At 44.7% G+C, this 17,879-nt stretch overlaps 1 protein-coding gene across 1 annotated transcript in view; it reads left to right on the plus strand.

Annotated features, from left to right (window-relative positions):
• Positions 1–1,427: 1,427 nt before the first annotated feature.
• poldip3 (DNA polymerase delta interacting protein 3) overlaps positions 1,428–17,879 on the plus strand; it is a 33,274-nt gene continuing 16,822 nt past the window's right edge. Inside the window, exons 1-3 of the mRNA XM_033013471.1 lie at positions 1,428–1,534; positions 8,132–8,552; positions 14,292–14,369. Of these exons, the coding sequence (XP_032869362.1) occupies positions 1,476–1,534; positions 8,132–8,552; positions 14,292–14,369 (558 nt within the window). The 5' untranslated portion in view covers positions 1,428–1,475. The remainder of the gene's footprint in view (positions 1,535–8,131; positions 8,553–14,291; positions 14,370–17,879) is intronic.

A 17,879-nucleotide genomic window follows, 5' to 3' on the forward strand; every position in this document is an offset into this window, starting at 1 on the left:
TATCCTAAGAAATCACATGTATAAATTCATTTGCAGGATAAATGACTCTAAAAATGTAATTATTGTGGCCTTGTCAAACATAAGGGTTAGCACTACACGCTACGAATCCCAGCTGTGGAGACACTGGTATCGTTGTCTCGTTGTAGGACATTGATCATTCTTTTAATCTGGATTTTTAACATGTATTGTGATTTTAAAAATATATAATTTATGATGCTTTTATAAGTGATATACTAAGATTTTATATGTACTTTATGATATTTTTTTAATATGCAATGCATTTTTTAAGGTAATGTTGCCCCTTGTCTGGACCTCGAGTCTGTAATAAAGTTTATTATTATTATTATTATAATTATTAATTTTTTAAAATATTTTATTTTATTAGAAGTAAGTACAATCATATGGCACCAAAGTGCCTAATATATATTTTCATAATACATTTTATGTACAGCTTCTTTTTTTTTTTTTTATAATAAATAAAAATAAGAATAAGAAAAAGAAATTAGATAGTAAAGGATAGAAAGACGTGAGATATATGGTGTGTGAAGAAAAAGAAAAAAGACGAATGAATGAAGAAAGTTGAAGAAAAGAAAATACGAAAAAGAGAATAAGACATAAAGAAAAGAAGTAAGGAGATCATTGTTTATAATATTGACCATCATTCGTCCAGTCCTGAAATAGTTAGCTTTTACAATTGTGTTGCGCCATATGATTCCAAAAAGACGACAAATGGAGACCAACTCATTATGAATTGGTCTGATTTATCCATTAGGAGGAATCGCATTTCCTCAAGATGTGCGGTGTCCAACATGCTTGCAATCCACATTTTAAGCGTTGGTATTGATGTATTTTTCCAAATTTTTTTTGCTATTATTAAACCATAATTAAAAAATAAATTTGAGATGTGTTCAATTTATTCCCATCTTCCATTACTCCAAATATAATCATTTATTATTATTAATAATTATAATAATAATAATTTTATTTATAGAGCACTTTAAAAACAAACATAGTTGCAACAAAGTGCTGTACATCACTAATCATTGACAAAAAAGTTAATACACACCAATAATAACAGTTAAAAGATGGGGTAAGTAAAGATATTCAGAATAAAGAAATATTAAAAAACACTACAAGCAGGAGCAAAGTCTCATGCATGGTCAAAAGCCAGGGAGTATAAATGTGTTATTATTATTGTAATAATAATAATTATTATTATTATTATTTCCTCCGCTCCATAGATGCTGCTGCACCCGCTGAGTTTCTCCAGCATTTTTGTGTATCTTCGATTTTCCAGCATCTGCAGTTCCTTCTTAAATACAATCTACCTTCTTCAGACCAAAGATTATAGAGGAGCTCTGTCCAGGCCGCCAGTGGTTTCGAGATGGTGGTGCGGTCGCGTTTTGGCGCCGTGGTTATTGTTGCGCGCGGGCCGCCGTGCCCTCCCCTCCTCCCCCACTCAGCGCAGCGCGGCCATGGCGGACTCCTCGCTGGACGACATCATCCGGAGGCGCGGCCTGCGCCTCAAGGGCCGGTGAGGGCAGTTTGCGGGCCGGGCCCGGGGTCCTGGAGTGGGGAGCGGGGTCCCGAGGACGGGGACGGTGCCGGGGGGAGTGGGGGAGGCGCATCTCCCCCGGACTCGGGGCCTTGGAGACGGGCTGTGACTGGGCCCGGAGCCGGGGACTCGGGCCCGGAGAGACGGGTGTGGGGATCCCGGGGCGGCGGGGATCTGAGGGTCCAGGGTCCCAGGCTCATCATTTTAGTAAAGATAGACACAAAATGCTGGAGTAACTCAGCGGGACAGGCAGCACTCTGTAGAGGAGGAAAGGGTGATGTAGAGTAGCTGCACATCTTGGCTCTAAGCTTTGCTGCAGATATGGAATAAATAGCTGTTCCACATTCATCATGTTAGTAATAAACCCCTAAAGCTTTGGATTTTTTTCATAGCACTCAGAACTTCACTATGAGACCCAAATTGTACTCAGTCTTTTTTTCAAGCCTTCCTTATGTTTGTTCTCTGTCCCTGCGTTTAGAAAGTCCCAGATCCCAAAAGCCTTTTCATAACTTTCCCAACCTGACCTGCTACGTTCAATGAATCTGTATTCCTCTGTTCCTCGAATTGGCAATTTAAAAAAACTGCAGATAATGGACATCTGAAATTAAAAACAGGAATTGGGCAGCATATGTGGAAAGACAGAGTCAATATTTTAGATTGAGCCCCTGCGTGTAATCTGGATCTCTGGATGTAGTACGCTGAAAAACTCTTAAGTTGAGCATCACTCAGCACTCTGATTGTGATGGATGTGCTAGTCAAGATGGAGTTTTTGGAGTTGCATCTTTGTATGTGTTGATGTTTTGGAGATCTCTGAACTGGCTGGTAGGGTATTCCAATCCCTTGCTGTCTTGAAGAAAAACAAGTTAGAAAGTGCTAATGAAGTGCCGTGCGGAATGAAATAATTTCCAGGGTGGTAGCTTCTGGTTGACATGCCTATGGGTACTTGGTTTAACTGGATGTGGTCCTCCATCTTCAAATATATAGTGGTATTCTTGATCTCGTGGAATGTTAGTCTGATGAACTTGCAATCAGTAGTAGGTGGATGAAGTTTAATGTCCTTTATCATTTGTACCCTACGAGTGATTTTCATCGTATGTTCCGAAACAGAACAATAAAATTACTTGTTGCATCTAACAACTCTTAATTTTTATCGCTAAAATGTAACACTTTACTTTTTTCTGAAGAATGGTCCTGACCCAAAATGTCACCCATCCTTTTTCTCCAAAGATGCTGCCTGGCCCGCTGAGTTACTCCAGCACTTTGTGTCTATCGTTGGTGTAAACCAGCATCTGCAGTTCTTTGTTTCTACGAAATGCTGATCTGTATCTCGTTGAAATCTCCAAATTTTAAATTGTGGTCCTAGTAGTGACACTGGGGAATTCCACTATCCTCTTCCCTTCAATCTGAAAAAAAAAAAACAGCCTTCTGCAGCGAGACATCGAGCTGTTCAGTATGGAAAGAGGCCCATTCTTTGGGTCTGTGTTGACATTCAGGCAGCCGTTTACACTAATCCGATTTTATTCTTCCCCCTTTTTGCCATCAACTTCCCACCACATACATAGCCAGTGAACCAACCAGCCCACATGCCTGTTAGAAGTGGGAGGAAACTAGTACTGTTCAGTCCAAAGATCTTATAGCTATAAGATCTTTGGTTCAGTCTGCCAAGGACTATTGGATCTCCTAGTTGCTCACCATTTTTAACTCCCCTCCCCATTCCTACACTGACCTGTCACCTCCCCCTTCAACACGCTTTATAGTTCACAACTATGTTTTTCTTTTGGGCTTGCACCTGTTTCTATCCAACAATCTGCCCATCAGTGAATTCTCTCGCCCAAGGTCATCTGTTGCCTGCTGTGATTTGTCCAGGACCCTCCTAACTCCTGCTGCCCCTCCCCACAAGCAATGTAAGGAATTTTCTCCAGTGATACCACCTGGCCCATTGAGTTATTCCAGTATTTTGTGTCTATCTTGGGAGTACTGTGAGTTCAGGATTGAACCGTGTTCTATGGAGCAGTCAGCTCTGTTCGCTGTGCAGTGCCACTATTCTGTTTCAATGAATTGCAGATCATCAGATCTTTGGGAATTACTGACTTTCACTTTCACTTTTATAATAATCGTGGAGTAAGACATGAAATCTAAGAAGCTCTGGAAAATTAATGGGGATATGTTGAGGATAGTCTGCATTATAGTAGAGGAGTTGCTGGAAGTCTTTTAAAATGTATGTAGGTTGATAAATCTCTGGGGATTGATCAAATATATCCAAGAACACTGTGCAAAGCTAGAAAGGAGATTGTGGGAACCCTGGGTGAGATAAGTCCATCATTAACCAGGGGTGAGGTACCAGTAGAGTGGAAAATAGCTAATGTGCATTTATTCAAGGAAGAATGCAAAGAAAAGATTGTAAACTAATGCGATTGATGAATTGGGAACACGTTTGTATTATGTGGGATGAATTGGTTGTACAGTAATGCAGTTCCAATCGGGAACGAGAGAGTCACTTTAAAGTTGCTGGGTGTCTTCCCTGGTGACGCTCTGCCAGGCCTGTATTGCAGACATCTTTAGCTTCTGCTTGCTTTGGGGGGTAGTCCCCTTTAGTTTTCTCTTCAGCATATAAAAGGTATGCTCAATTGGGTTCAGATCGGGTGATTGACTTGGCCGCTCAAGAATTGACCATTTTTTAGCTTTGAAAAACTCCTTTGTTGCTTTAGCAGTATGTTTGGGATCATAGTCTTGCTGTAGAATGAACCGCCGGCCAATGAGTTTTGAGGCATTTGTTTGAACTTAAGCAGATAGCATATGTCTATACACTTCAGAATCCACAAGACCTTTTTCCAGAACTGTGGTTGCTCTTTTAAGTACTACTTGGAAAATTGCAATCTGACCTTCCTATTTTTGCAGCTAACCAGTGGTTTGCATCTTGCAGTGTAGCCTCTGTAGTTCATGAAGTCTTCTGCGGACAGTGGTCATTGACAAATGACTCATGAAGAGTGTTTCTGATCTGTTGGACAGGTGTTTGGCGATTTTTCTTTATTATAGAGAGAATTCTTCTGTCATCAGCTGTGGAGGTCTTCCTTTGCCTGCCAGTTCCTTTGCGATTAGTAAGCTCACCAGTGCTCTCTTTCTTCATAATGATGTTCCAAACACTTGATTTTGGTAAGCCTAAGGTTGGACTGATGTTTCTAGCAGTTTTATCATTGTTTCTCAGCCTCATAATGGCTTCTTTGACTTTCATTGGCACAACTTTGGTCCTCATGTTGATAAACAGCAATAAAAGTTTCCAAACGTGATGGAAAGACTGGAGGAAAGACTAGGTGTTGAGAGCTCTCTTATACCTGCATTAAGTAGGCATTGAAACACACCTGAGCAATTAAAAACACCTCTGAAGCCATGTGTCCCAAACATTATGGTGCCCGGAAATGGGGGGACTATGTATAAACACAGCTATAATTTCTACATGGTGAAACCAAAATGTATCAAAATACCCTTTAATAAAATCCGAAAATGTGCACTTTAACCACATGTGATTTTTTGCTATTACAAATCTCAAATTGTGGAGTACAGAGGCAAATAAATAAATGATGGGTCTTTCTCCCAAACATTATGGAGGGCACTGTATGTCCCTGAAGATTATCTTTAATAATTTGATGTTAGCTTGGTAAATCACTGCCTTTCTCACAGCATTCTGTCAGACATCCACTGGAAAGACACAAAATGCTGGAGTAACTCAGCGGGGCAGGCAGCGTCTCTGAAGAAGAGTCCCTGAAACGTCACCTATCCATTTCTTCCAGAGAGAAGTGCCTGACCCACTGAGGTGCTCCAACATTTTGTGTCGATCTTTGGCATAAACCAGCATCTGCAATTCATTTATGTAGCCACGGGAGCTGTGACACGTCTCATCCCACCATCAGTAATGCAAGCAGTCCTTTCATCTGAAGCAGTGATTCACTTCTGCCAATCTTGGATACGGCATTCAGTGTTCACAGTGTAGTGTCGACCTTGTAGAAGCCAAACGCAGATTAGATGTCTGCTCTGTGGACCACTTTCATTCAATCTGCCAGACTGACCCTGAGTTTCCAATTTCCATTATCTACCACATTCCCACTCTGACTTCTCTGTGTTAACATTTAAAGACCTTAAACTTAACAAAGCTTTAGAAGCATTATCAATTCCATTTTATTAAAATAAAATAAAAATGGAGGGAAAGGTGGCAACGAGGCATACAAACAGTAACATTAATATTAGGCAGCTTACAACCCAGCAGTATGAATATTGATTTCTCTATCTTCTTAATCCTTGCATTCCCTCTCTCTCCGTCCCCCCCCCCCCACCCTAGTTCTCCAACTAGTTTCACTCTCCTGATTAATTTTACTGATTGTAGGCCTCGCTCTCACCTTCCCCATGGCCAACAATCTTGGTTCTTGGTTTCTTGGTCCTCCAAAATATTCCAAGTGGAATTTAAACTGGAGGCGGTGGAGGGAGGGCTTAAGCCAGAAAGGGTTATTGGGAAGAAAGAGCTACTTTAAATTTAGTTGCATCTGGTTGGGTAACTATAGTTGGGTGGAGATTATTTCATGCTTTAATTGTGCGGGGGAAGAACGAATTGCTGTATACATCTGTCTTTGTAGCTGGGATCACAAATTGGATCGAATGCCCTCGTCTGCTCCTAATTGGTTTGGTGTAGGTCTTGTAGTCTATGTCGAGCTGACCATTTAACATTTTGTAAAAACAGGTCAAACGGTGAGCTTCACGTCTGTCTTGGAGAGGGTTCCACCCCAGAGAATTCAGAAGTTTGGTGACACTCGCTTCTCTCTCATAGGTGTTAGTAACAATGAACCATTTCTACATTTCCTTGATCAACGTCAGCTTTGATCTGTCATTTTCACACCTTTCCCTTTCTTATCTCCCTCTCCCCTGAAGAAGGGTCTTGACCTGAAGCGTCACCCATCCCTTCTCTCCAGAGATGCTGCCTGTCCCGCTGAGTTACTCTAGCATCTTGTGTCTATCTTCGGTGTAAACCAGCATCTGCAGTTCCTTCCTACACTGTTCGTGAAGCCAGTGGTTCGTTTACCCTGGGTGTGAGATAAATGGGTGTGCACTTGGGTGGGGCACAAGGGTGTTACAAGTAGGGGGTGGTGATACCTAAATTATACTGTTAATTATAAGCTACCCAAGTGGATTATGAGGTGTTCCTGTAGTTGACCTGTGCACAAGGGGAAAAGATAAGTTGTTAGACCCTCACTTGTTGAAGATGGGGCCTAATGGTTCGGTGAAACCGGAACTGGACATTAGAGAGCAGGTAGACACCAGGAACTGCAGGTGTTGCTTTACAAAAGAAGACCCAGAGTGCTAGAGTAGCTCAGTAAGTCAGGCAGACCTGACACGCTCAGCTACTCCAGCACTCCGTGTCTTCAGCAGAGAGCAGGTTGTTGATGAGTAGGTGTTTGGAAGGCTTAGGGAGTTTGGCATGTCCCCAATCCTCACCAACTTCTACAAATATGCCATGGAAATTATTTTCTCAATTTGCATCACAGTATGGTTTGGGAGCAGCTCAATCCAAAAAAATTGCAGTGAGTTGTGGATGTAGCCCAGACTATCATGCAAACCAACCTCCCTTCCTTTGACTCCATCTACACTTCATGCTTCCTCGGCAAAGCCAGCAGCATAATCAAGGCCCAGTCTCACCTCGATCACTCCCTCTTCTCCCCATTCCCATCAGGCTAGAGGTACAGACGTTTGAAAACACATCCCTGCAAATTCAGGGATAGTTTCCTCTCAGCTGTTATCAGGCAAATGACTGTCCTCCCACCAACTAGAGAGCAGTCCTGGCCTCCCACCTACTCTCATTGGAGATCTGTGAACTATATATAATTGGACTTTATTATGCACTAAACGTTATAGCCTTTATCCTGTATCTGCACTGTGGACAGCTTGATTGTAATCATGTACAGTCTTTTCATTGACTGGATAGTATGCATACAAAAGCTTTTCACTGTACCTTGCTACATGTCAATAATAAACTAAACTAAACTTGATAGTATGGTTTACAGTGACTGTTTATAGAAACATAGAAAGTAGGCACAGGAGGAGGCCATTCGGCCCTTCGAGCCAGCACCGTCATTCATTGAGATCATGGGTGATCGTTTCCAATCAATAACCCGTGCCTGCCTTCTCCCCATATCCCTTGATTCCACTAGCCCCTAGATAGAGCTCTATTTAACTCTCTCTTAAATCCATCCAGTGATTTGGCCTCCACTGCCCTCTGTGGCAGGGAATTCCACAAATTCACAACTCTCTGGGTGAAAAAGGTTTTTCTCACCTCAGTCTTAAATGGCCTCCCCTTGATTCTAAGACTGTGGCTCCTGGTTCTGGACTCGCCCAACATTGGGAACATTTTTCCTGCATCTAGTTTGTCCAGTCCTTTTATAATTTTATATGTTTCGATAAGATCCCCCAATAAGATTTCTAGCATTTTCTTTTTTATTACAGATTCCCAGCCACTGCAGTATTGTGCATTTAGCTTTGTTCAGCTTGTGTTTGACTCTGAATGCTTCATTTGTACTTCTTGCATTGTTGCAGACCGGTTCCAAGTGCCAGGCCCGTTGCCGGCGGCATTAAGTCACGGATTGGGGATCAGTTTGCGAACGTGAACACGAGCAGGCCAGTCAGCGGCTTTCAAAGGACTTTTGATGCGCGACAGAAGATCGGCATCACGGACGCTCGGCACCGGCTCACCATGAGGGACGCCCGCGATCGCTTGGCGCAGAAGGGCATGCGCTCGAAAATAACCGGGGGCTCCTCGAAGGTCCTCGATGCACGCGAAATGATAAATTCAAGGAAAAGCCAGGATGGAAGCGAGAAAGGGCTGGCGACGAAAAGGGTTCTGGATGCTCGGGAGCGACTGAAAGCCAGGAGGAGCGCTCCAGCCATGACCACCGCTCCAACGACCGGGACTATCAACACGGGCGGCAGGATCACCAAAACTATCCAAGTACCTCAGGTGGAAACTTTTAACCTACAGCCTCAGTATATTTGGCACGGAAATGTTCACCGCAAATGTTAACTGAATCGATATATATTTATCTGCGGGGTACTGGTGGCATGCTGTTATCGGTGTTCCACTGGCTGGGTCACTTGTATTAGCGGAGCATCCTTGGTACAGGTCCACCACTGATCCAGCAACTCCTTTAATCCAACAAAATTACGAGAGGTTTCTTGAAATACCACCCCAAACCCCCCCCACCCCCGGAAATCCCGCCAAAAATGTGGTGCTTAGGCTGGGTGAGGCGGCTGGTCTCAACCTCATTGAATTTGCCCCTTGCGGCCGGGATTATGAAACTCCGACCCAGCCGCAGCAGGCCGATCCGTTCCCATAGCTGATTTACGAGATTGACTTTGTGGGCTGGTATCTCGATCCTCCCCCCCCCCCCCCCCCCCCCCCGCGGCCTAGGTGGGCCGTTTCAGTACCGCTGGACTCCTCTCGGAGTCCGTGACCTCTGTTGGATCGGTGGTGGACCTGTATTAATGTAGTGTCCGTGGTATAAAATAAGCAGCGTGCATGAATGACACTACCCGGCCCCAACACTGCATGGTAGGCCTTTCCGCTCTGTTTTCTCCGGAATTAATTGTTCCAAACATTCCTCTGCAATTATATGTTATGATTCAAGGGGGCAAAGATTTAAAATAACAAATGTGATGTTTCACATTTAGGTTCAATACTGACATCGGGTGCGATCTGTGCGGTGTTTGCACGTTCTCCCTGTCGTCGCATGGGTTTTCTGCAGGTGCTCCAGTTTCCTCCCACATCCCAAATATGTGCGAGTTTGTAGATTAATTGGTCCTCTATAAATTGCCCCTTCTTCTTCTTCTTCTTCTTCTTGCGTATGGCGTGCACAGCCTAAAGTTGTAGAACAACTTGTTCTATTTGATCTTATTTGATTTGTGCACACCAGGTTGATTGCATTCGTCGAAACAGGGCGGACCACGTGAAGGTTACAATCTCCCACCCCTAAATTGCCCCTAGTGTGTAGTGTGTGGAGGAGAAAGTGGGATAGCACCGAACAAGTGTGAATGGGTGCATCGATGGTCGGCATGGACTCAGTGGGCTAAAGGGCCTGTTTACATGCTGTATCTCTCTCTCTCTCAATCAATTAATCAACTAGTGTGAATGGGTGATAGATGGTCAGTGAAGGCCGAGTGGCCTGTTTCCTTACTGTATCAATCAATCGATAATCATCACCATCATCGTTGAAAACATCAATGGGCACGGTGCCTTGCAATGCTGTGTACGACAGTGATCGCAACTTCTACTAAAGTGTGGATGGCCATTGGCTCGCTAGGAGCTCATCCGCCCTTTGACAGATCGTGTTTTTGGTCCTGCTGGGAGTCCTCAGCCCCCTCCTCACCTGGCAAACCAGCGGGGGGGAGATGGTTTAGTTGCCGACTATCCGACCCTGGAGCAGGTAGCACGGGATTACATGGTACCCCTGGCGGGGGGGAACTCCCCCTGACCTGACTTAACTGTTTAACATTGGTAGGCTGTAATGAGTCAAGTCAGACACACATCAAGACACAACACATGTTTATTAAAGGTACACAAAAAAGCTGGAGAAACGTTGCCTATTTCCTTCGCTCCATAGATGCTGCTGCACCCGCTGAGTTTCTCCAGCTTTTTTGTGTACCTTCGATTTTCCAGCATCTGCAGTTCCTTCTTAAACACATGTTTATTAAAGTCCACTTACAGCATCGGTCTGCAGGACATTACAGGAACTAGCAGCTACTCAGACTGACTTACGTAAGCAAGCTCTTGGTAATATGAATCGCATATTAGGCGGAGCAACTACTAACAAGCACCACAATTGGTTAGTAGGAAATAACCAATCTACATCTTTCCTTGTAGAAACAAAACAAAGCATGGCTAAACAATATAGGAGCCGGAACGTTAATAACGCATATGGGGAAGTATATGGGGAAGTATAGATAGTTACACAAAAGCACCACATCTAATGGGTGGCCTGCTAACCCGCCCAGCACGTAGAATAACCAACCAATCCTAGGTGATTGTACAACATACAGTGCAAGTGTCGAGAAAGAAACCTCACCTTGATTCCCACTTCTTGTCCTCCTTGAGATAATGAATCAGTGCTCATCAGTTATCCTAAATCACACTTGGAAGTAGCATACTCGGAAGTAGACTTAAGTGTTCATCATACAGAGAGCTTGGGTAACAGCTCCTTTCACCGATTGCTAAAAGACATAGCCATCAGGCTAGGCTTGCATAGGTAGGAAGTGAATCAACAAGAAGGACAACCCTATTTGACCCTCTCTTCACTGAACTTCATATGCTAGGAACATCTGTCTTGAAGTCATTGATAGAACCGGCCACCACACAGTCTTTGTGGAGATAAGTCCTTACACACTGAGAATACTGCCTTTCTGTCTGAAGAAGGGTCTCGACCCGAAACGTCTCCCATTCCTTCCCTCCAGAGATGCTGCCTGTCCTGCTGAGTTACTCCAGCATTTTGTGTGTACCTTCGATTTAAAACAGCATCTGCAGTTCTTTCTTACACATGCTGTCTATCACGTTGCATGCCAGTAGTTTTGCCGAATGGGATAGGCTCAACAGGCAAGTTTGAGCAACTTGCTTTAGTTTAGAGATACAGCGCGGAAACAGACCCTTTGGCCCAACTAGTCTGCACCGACCAGCGTTTTCCACGCACTTAACACTACCCTACACGCTAGGGGCAATTTACAATCTCACCAAGTCAATTAGCCTACAAACCTGTCTGTCTTTGGAGTGTGGGAGGAAAGCGGAGCACCCGGAGAAAACCCACGCAGGTCACTGGGAGAATGTACAAACTCTGTACAAGCAGCACCCATAGTCAGGATCGAACCTGGATCTCTGGTGCTACAAGGCAGTAACTCAAGCGCTGTGTCACCTACATTGTTATCAGTTTACTATTGTTGCATGTACTGAGATACAGTTAAAAACGCAAGGAAAATCATTGAATACACAAGTATATCAGGGAGTGCGAAAGAGAAAGTAAACAGAGTGCAGAATATAGTATCACAGCTGCAGGAAGAAAAAGTGCACGGGTCGCGACAAGGGAGATTGGAAGATCGGACGGAGATAGACACAAAAAACTGGAGTAACTCAGCGGAACAGTAAGCATCTCTGGAGAGAAGGAATGGGTGACATTTCGGGCTGAGACCCTTCTTCAGACTAGTTAGGGAAAACGGAAATGATCGGAATTCATCCTTAGCATATGGGAGGTGGGCTCACAAATCTGGGAAGAAGCTGTTGAACGGTGCCAGAGGGACGGTGCCTCTCTGCCTGCGAACTGGTGAAGCTGCAACACTAGCTGACTGATCTCACAACCGGGAGAGCAGATCATAACACTGCAGTCCTGCCGCATCTACAGGGCAGTGGATGGTGGACAAATAAACAGGAGGGGGTGTCTACAATCACAATGCAATCCTCAATGAAGGTGGGACCCAGCACATGAATAATGAAGGCAAGGCTGAGATATTAATAAGTGTTCAACCAAAAGTGTGGGGTGGACAATCTGTTCCTCCTGCTAGTCCCATTATCACAAAAGCCAGTCTTTGCGTCAGAAGGAGTGAATGGATTGACTGAAGAAATGGTTTTGAATATGAATGCAATAAAGACCTTGAGACCAGGCAATATCTCATGTCGAGAGTGTTTCGTTGTCATATGTACTGACAACGGGACAATGAAACGAGCATAACAGGCCTGTAAATGCGATACACACGGATGATATATTGTAAGCAAAAACCCGTTATTCTTAGTGCAAGCAAAGACAATCTAATGAGGTCAGTGTTGTATAACGTACAGTATTGCGTACAGTTTTGGTCTCCTAATCTGAGGAAAGACATTCTTGCAATAGAGGGAGTACAGAGAAGGTTCACCAGACTGATTCCTGGGATGTCAGAACTTTCATATGAAGAAAGACTGGATAGACTCGGCTTGTACTCGCTAGAATTTAGAAGATTGAGGGGGGATCTTATAGAAACGTACAAAATTCTTAAGGGGTTGGACAGGCTAGATGCAGGAAGATTGTTCCCGATGTTGGGGAAGTCCAGAACAAGGGGTCACAGTTTAAGGATAAGGGGGAAATCTTTTAGGACCGAGATGAGAAAAACATTTTTCACACAGAGAGTGGTGAATCTCTGGAATCCTCTGCCACAGAAGGTAGTTGAGGCCAGTTCATTGGCTATATTTAAGAGGGAGTTAGATGTGGCCCTTGTGGCTAAAGGGATCAGGGGGTATGGAGAGAAGGCAGGTACAGGATACTGAGTTGGATGATCAGCCATGATCATATTGAATGACGGTGCAGGCTCGAAGGGCCGAATGGCCTACTCCACCTATTTTCTATGTTTCTATAATGTTAAAGAGCCTGATGGTTGTGGGGAAGAAGTGTTCTTGAACCTGGTCGTTCATGGTGGTCTCAACAGGCAGCATCTCTGGAGAACATGTTTTGGATCGGGAGCTTTCTTTCAGACGGGAGAAGTGTCCCAATCGGTAAAAATGTCACCTCTCCGCAGATTCTACCTGGTCCGTTGAGTGACACAGCACTTTGTGTCGTTTTGTGTAAACCGCCATCTATCTGCATGCAGTTCTGGTTGCCACACGATAGGAAGTGTTGCATTGGAGCGAGTGCAGAGGGGGAACATCCAGGATATTGTCGGGATTGAAGTCTTTTATTATGATGAGAGATTAGATTGGTCGGGCTTGTTTTCTCTGAAGTGAAAGAGTCTGAGGGGAGACCAGATAGGGGTTTGGAAACGTATGAGAGACATAGATAGAGTGGGTAGTTAACCTGAGGTGGGTGGACAAAAACAAAAGGGCTTTGGTTTAAGGTGAGAGGGAGGAGATTTGGGGGATCTGGTGATCTATGAGACGGAGGAGATTTGGGGGATCTGATGATCTATGAGAGGGAGGAGATTTGGGGGATCTGGTGAACGGTTTTTTGAACATAGGAAGGTTTAGCGATACAGCATGGATACAGGCCCTTTGGCCCATAGAGACCATGCCAACCATCTATTTACACTAGTTCCATGTTATCCTGCATTTGCACCCTGCTCCCTACACATTACGTGCGATTCACAGCGGCCAATTAACGCACAACCACACGTCTTTGGGATGTGGGATGAAACCAAAGCACCTGTAAGAACACCACATGATCACAAGGAGAACTTGCAAACTCCACACAGACAGCACCATTGTTCAGGATCAAACCCAGGTCTCTTGCACTGTGAGGCAGCAGCTCTACCAGCTGAGCCACTGTGCAGATGTATTGAATGTGCTGTCAGGTTAGATGGTGGGGACAGATACGATCACAGCGTTTAAGACACAGTTAGACAGACTGTTAAATAGGCAAGGGGTTTGGGATCTAAAGGGGGAAAACAGAATTAGCATGTTTAGGCAAAATGGATGTGGTGGGCTGAAGGGCCTGTTTCTGTGCTCTGTTCTGTAATTCAATAATTGTCTTCAAAATATTAAAATATGTCAGCTGGTAATTTGCGGAAGTTCGATGCAACGAACTTGGCCGTCATGTCCCCTACACTTGCGATGACACTTCACAAAGCTATTAATTAGCTGCTAAGTACTTGAGGCTATGAAAGGTGGTTTATAAATTTGTCCCCAGTGCCTGCATGCAGCTGCTCTCAAGCCTAACGTAATGTCTAATGACCTGAGTGTTTTTATTTCCCATCACAGAAAAGATCGGCTCCTCCTGTGCTGTCGCACCCGTTGGGAATGCAGATTAACGTGGTGAATGACCAGAGCCCTATCCAGGTGAGCACTGACTGACCCTGCAACACCTTAGACCAAGGGTTCCCAACCTGGGGTAAATTTACCCCCAGAGGGTAAAGATCGCCTACCCAGGGGGTAAATTTGTTGATTCTCGATTTGTACATATTTTTCACATTGACTGACTTTGTTTGGTTCTGCTAAACCGGTGTCTGTTCATCATTAGTTTCATAAATAAGTGAAGTCACATTGTCACGTGCTATTAAGGTTGCCAGGGTAAACGGGACGAAAAAGGTTGGCAACCCCTGGTTTAGACCCTCAGGAGCAACTCCGTACTTCCTTCCTGACCCCTGTGTTATCAGTGAACTAAAAACTCAATCAGGACTTGTGTATTCGGCTTTCCCGAAACCAAAGCCATTGTCTTTGCTTGCCTTTCTAAACTTATTTCCTAAATCCATCCATTTCTGTGGCACCCTTATGAAAGTGACAAATTTGTATTTGTACTTGTCCCTACCTGACCAGGGATTCAGTCTAGTGCTTTCAATTGCTTCAATTTTTGTAAACAATGGCCAACTCTGCCATTATCTCCTGTAACTCTCACCATCCCCTTGCATCCACGTCACACGTGAGTGTAGTGCAGTTGTACAGGCCTTGAGAAACTGTGTGGTCTATCACTGCATAATACTGACACACACTTCTGGAGGACATGGACAGGCGCTGTTTCGGGTCGGGACCCTTCTTCCTCAAAACGTCCGGACCCTTCCGAAGAAGTCCTGACCCGAAACGTCGCCTATCCAAGTTCACCAGAAATGCTGCTTGACCTGCTGAGTTACTCCAGCACTTTGTGCTTTGCTCATGATTCCAGTATTCTGCAGTTCCTTGTGACTCCACAGATGTTCACCACCAATTGATTCCTCCGTCCACAGGTCTACTAGATTGTCAGCTGCTGGTCCAGTACTTGGTGTAACGTGCCCACGAATCTCTTCCAACTTAACGAGACCGTACACGAGACTTGCCTTTGCAAACTTGCTTCCCCATATCCATTAATTTCTGTGGCACCCTTGTGATCGTGACAAATTTGTCTTCAGACTTGACCTCCCCACCTGTTGGGGGTTGAGTATACGTGCCGAGAGCGCTCCCGATTACATCCAACTTTGTAAACAATAGACATCTCTGCCATTGTCTCAGCCCATCAGCTCCTGCAACTCATGCCGTCACGAGTGCCTGGAACGCATTGCCCGGGGTGGTGGTGGCGGCGAATACAATAGTGCCACTCGCAAGGCTTTTGGATAGGCATATTGATAAGCAGGGAATGGAGGGATATGGATCATAGAAACATAGAAAATAAGTACAGGAGTAGACTGTTCGGCCCTTCGAGCCAGCACCACCATTCAATGTGATCATGGCTGATCATCCAAAATCAGTACCCCGTTCCTGCTTTCTCCCCACATCTCTCGATTCCGTTAGCCCTAAGAGCTCGATCTAACTCTTTCTTGAATACATCCAGTGAATTGGCCTCCGCTGCCTACTGTGGCAGAGAATTCCACAGATTCACAACTCTCTGGGTGAAAAAGTTTTACCTAATCTCAGTTCCAAATGGCCTACCCTTTATTCTTAAACTGTGACCCCTGGTTCTGGACTCCCCCAACATCAGGAACATTTTACCTGCATCTAGCCTGGTCCAATCCCTTAAGAATTTTATATGTTTCTATAAGATCCCCTCTCGTCCTTCTTAACTCCAGTGAATATAAGCCCAGTCGATCCGTTCTTTCATCGTCTCGTACAGGCAGAGGCGATTAATTTAACTTGGCATTATGTTTAACATGGACGTTGTGGCCGAAGGGCCTATCCCCCTGTGCCGTACTGATCTATGTTCTGTTTTATCCACCACACCAGTCTATTCCAATTCACTCTTGACCAATTCTCACATTCTACTTTCCATAAAGGTGGCACAGTTGGTTGAGCTGTTGCCTCAGCGCCAGAGACCAAGTTTGATCCTGACCTCGTGAGGTGCCTGTGTGGAGTTTGCATGTTCTCCCTATGGGTTTCCTCCCATATCACTAGGACGTGCGGGTTTGTAGGTTAATTGGCTTCTGTAAATTGTCCCTATTGTGCTGGGAGTGGACGCAAAAGTGGGATAACATAGAGCTAGCGTGAACGGTTAATCGATGGTTAGAATGGACTCTGTGGGCTTGAAGAGCCTGTATCTTTCAATCAATTCAAAGTTAAGGTCCTCTAACATCCTGCTGCCCGTGTATGTGAAGTGAGTCTTTGGTCTAGCACTCTTAAAGTCAGGGAGTTCCAGACATCACTGTCCTGAAACAATCTCCCTTCCTTCCCTCCCACTAATCCTTCCACCAGCCACTTCACAACCACAATCACAGTAACAATAATACTTTATTAACCAAGTATGTTTTGCAACATACGAGGAATTTCAATTGCCAAGTCAGTCATACAGATAAAAAGCAACGGAACACACAAAATACATTTTCACATTGACTCCTCCACATTCCCCACTGTGTTGGAAGGCAAAATTAAAGTTCAAATCTCTTCCCTTCTCTGTTCTCCCGCGGTCGGGGGCCTCGAGCCCTCTGTTGACGGGACGATCTTGACTCCCGTAGCCGGCAGTGTTTTGACCCTCCGCATCGGGGGGGATGGTCAGTTCCCCCGCGTTAGGGCTGGTCGAGTCTCTGCGTCATTGGAGCTCCTGACTAGCCTCTCCCGAGACTGCGAGCTCCCGATGTAAAATCCCAGGCAAGGATCACTCCAGCCGATCCTTTGAAAGACCATCCCAAGTCCACGCCCAAAGTCAGTCCGAGGAGGCCTCCAGCTCCATCGATGGTAGGCCGCAGAGCGACCGAAGATGCAATCCGGAAAACAATTGCATCTCCGGCAAGGTAAGAAACTGAAAAAAAGTGTCCCCCCACCCCCTCCCCCTCCCTCCACATAAAACAAACCGGAGAGATTTACACAGACTTTTAAAACGCACTAAAAAATATTAAAAAAAAGACGGAAAAACAGACAGATTGTTGGCGGGGCTGCCAACGGTGTGGCATCCCTGGTGTATAATATGTCCCATGTGTTTTTTAATCTCTGACAGGAGAAGTAAATCCTACATATTTCCTCTCATTATTTCATTAATCACAATTACATTTCCCACAGCTTCCTCTGTTCCAAAGAAAACAAGCCCCAGCTTATTCACTCTTCCTTCACAGCTACACTTTTAAAGTCTTGGCCCCGTGCTCTGAACTCTCTCCAAAGCAAACACGTCTTTCCTAATGTTTAGTTTAGTTTAGAGATACAGATGGAAACAAGCCCTTTAAACCGACCTGCGACCACCATTCACACTAGTTCTATCTTACACACGAAGGGCAATTTACCAAAGCCAATTAACCTACAAACCCACACGTCTTTGGAGTGTGGAGGGAAACTGGAGAAAACCCACACAGTCATAGGGAGAACGTGCAAACTCCATACAGACAGGATCGAACCCAGGTCTCCGGTGCTGTAAGGCAGCAACTCTACTGCTGCGCCACTGTGCCTGCCAACTTGAAT

This window comes from Amblyraja radiata, chromosome 38 (assembly GCF_010909765.2).
Source record: "Amblyraja radiata isolate CabotCenter1 chromosome 38, sAmbRad1.1.pri, whole genome shotgun sequence".
Taxonomy (NCBI): Eukaryota; Metazoa; Chordata; class Chondrichthyes; order Rajiformes; family Rajidae; genus Amblyraja; species Amblyraja radiata.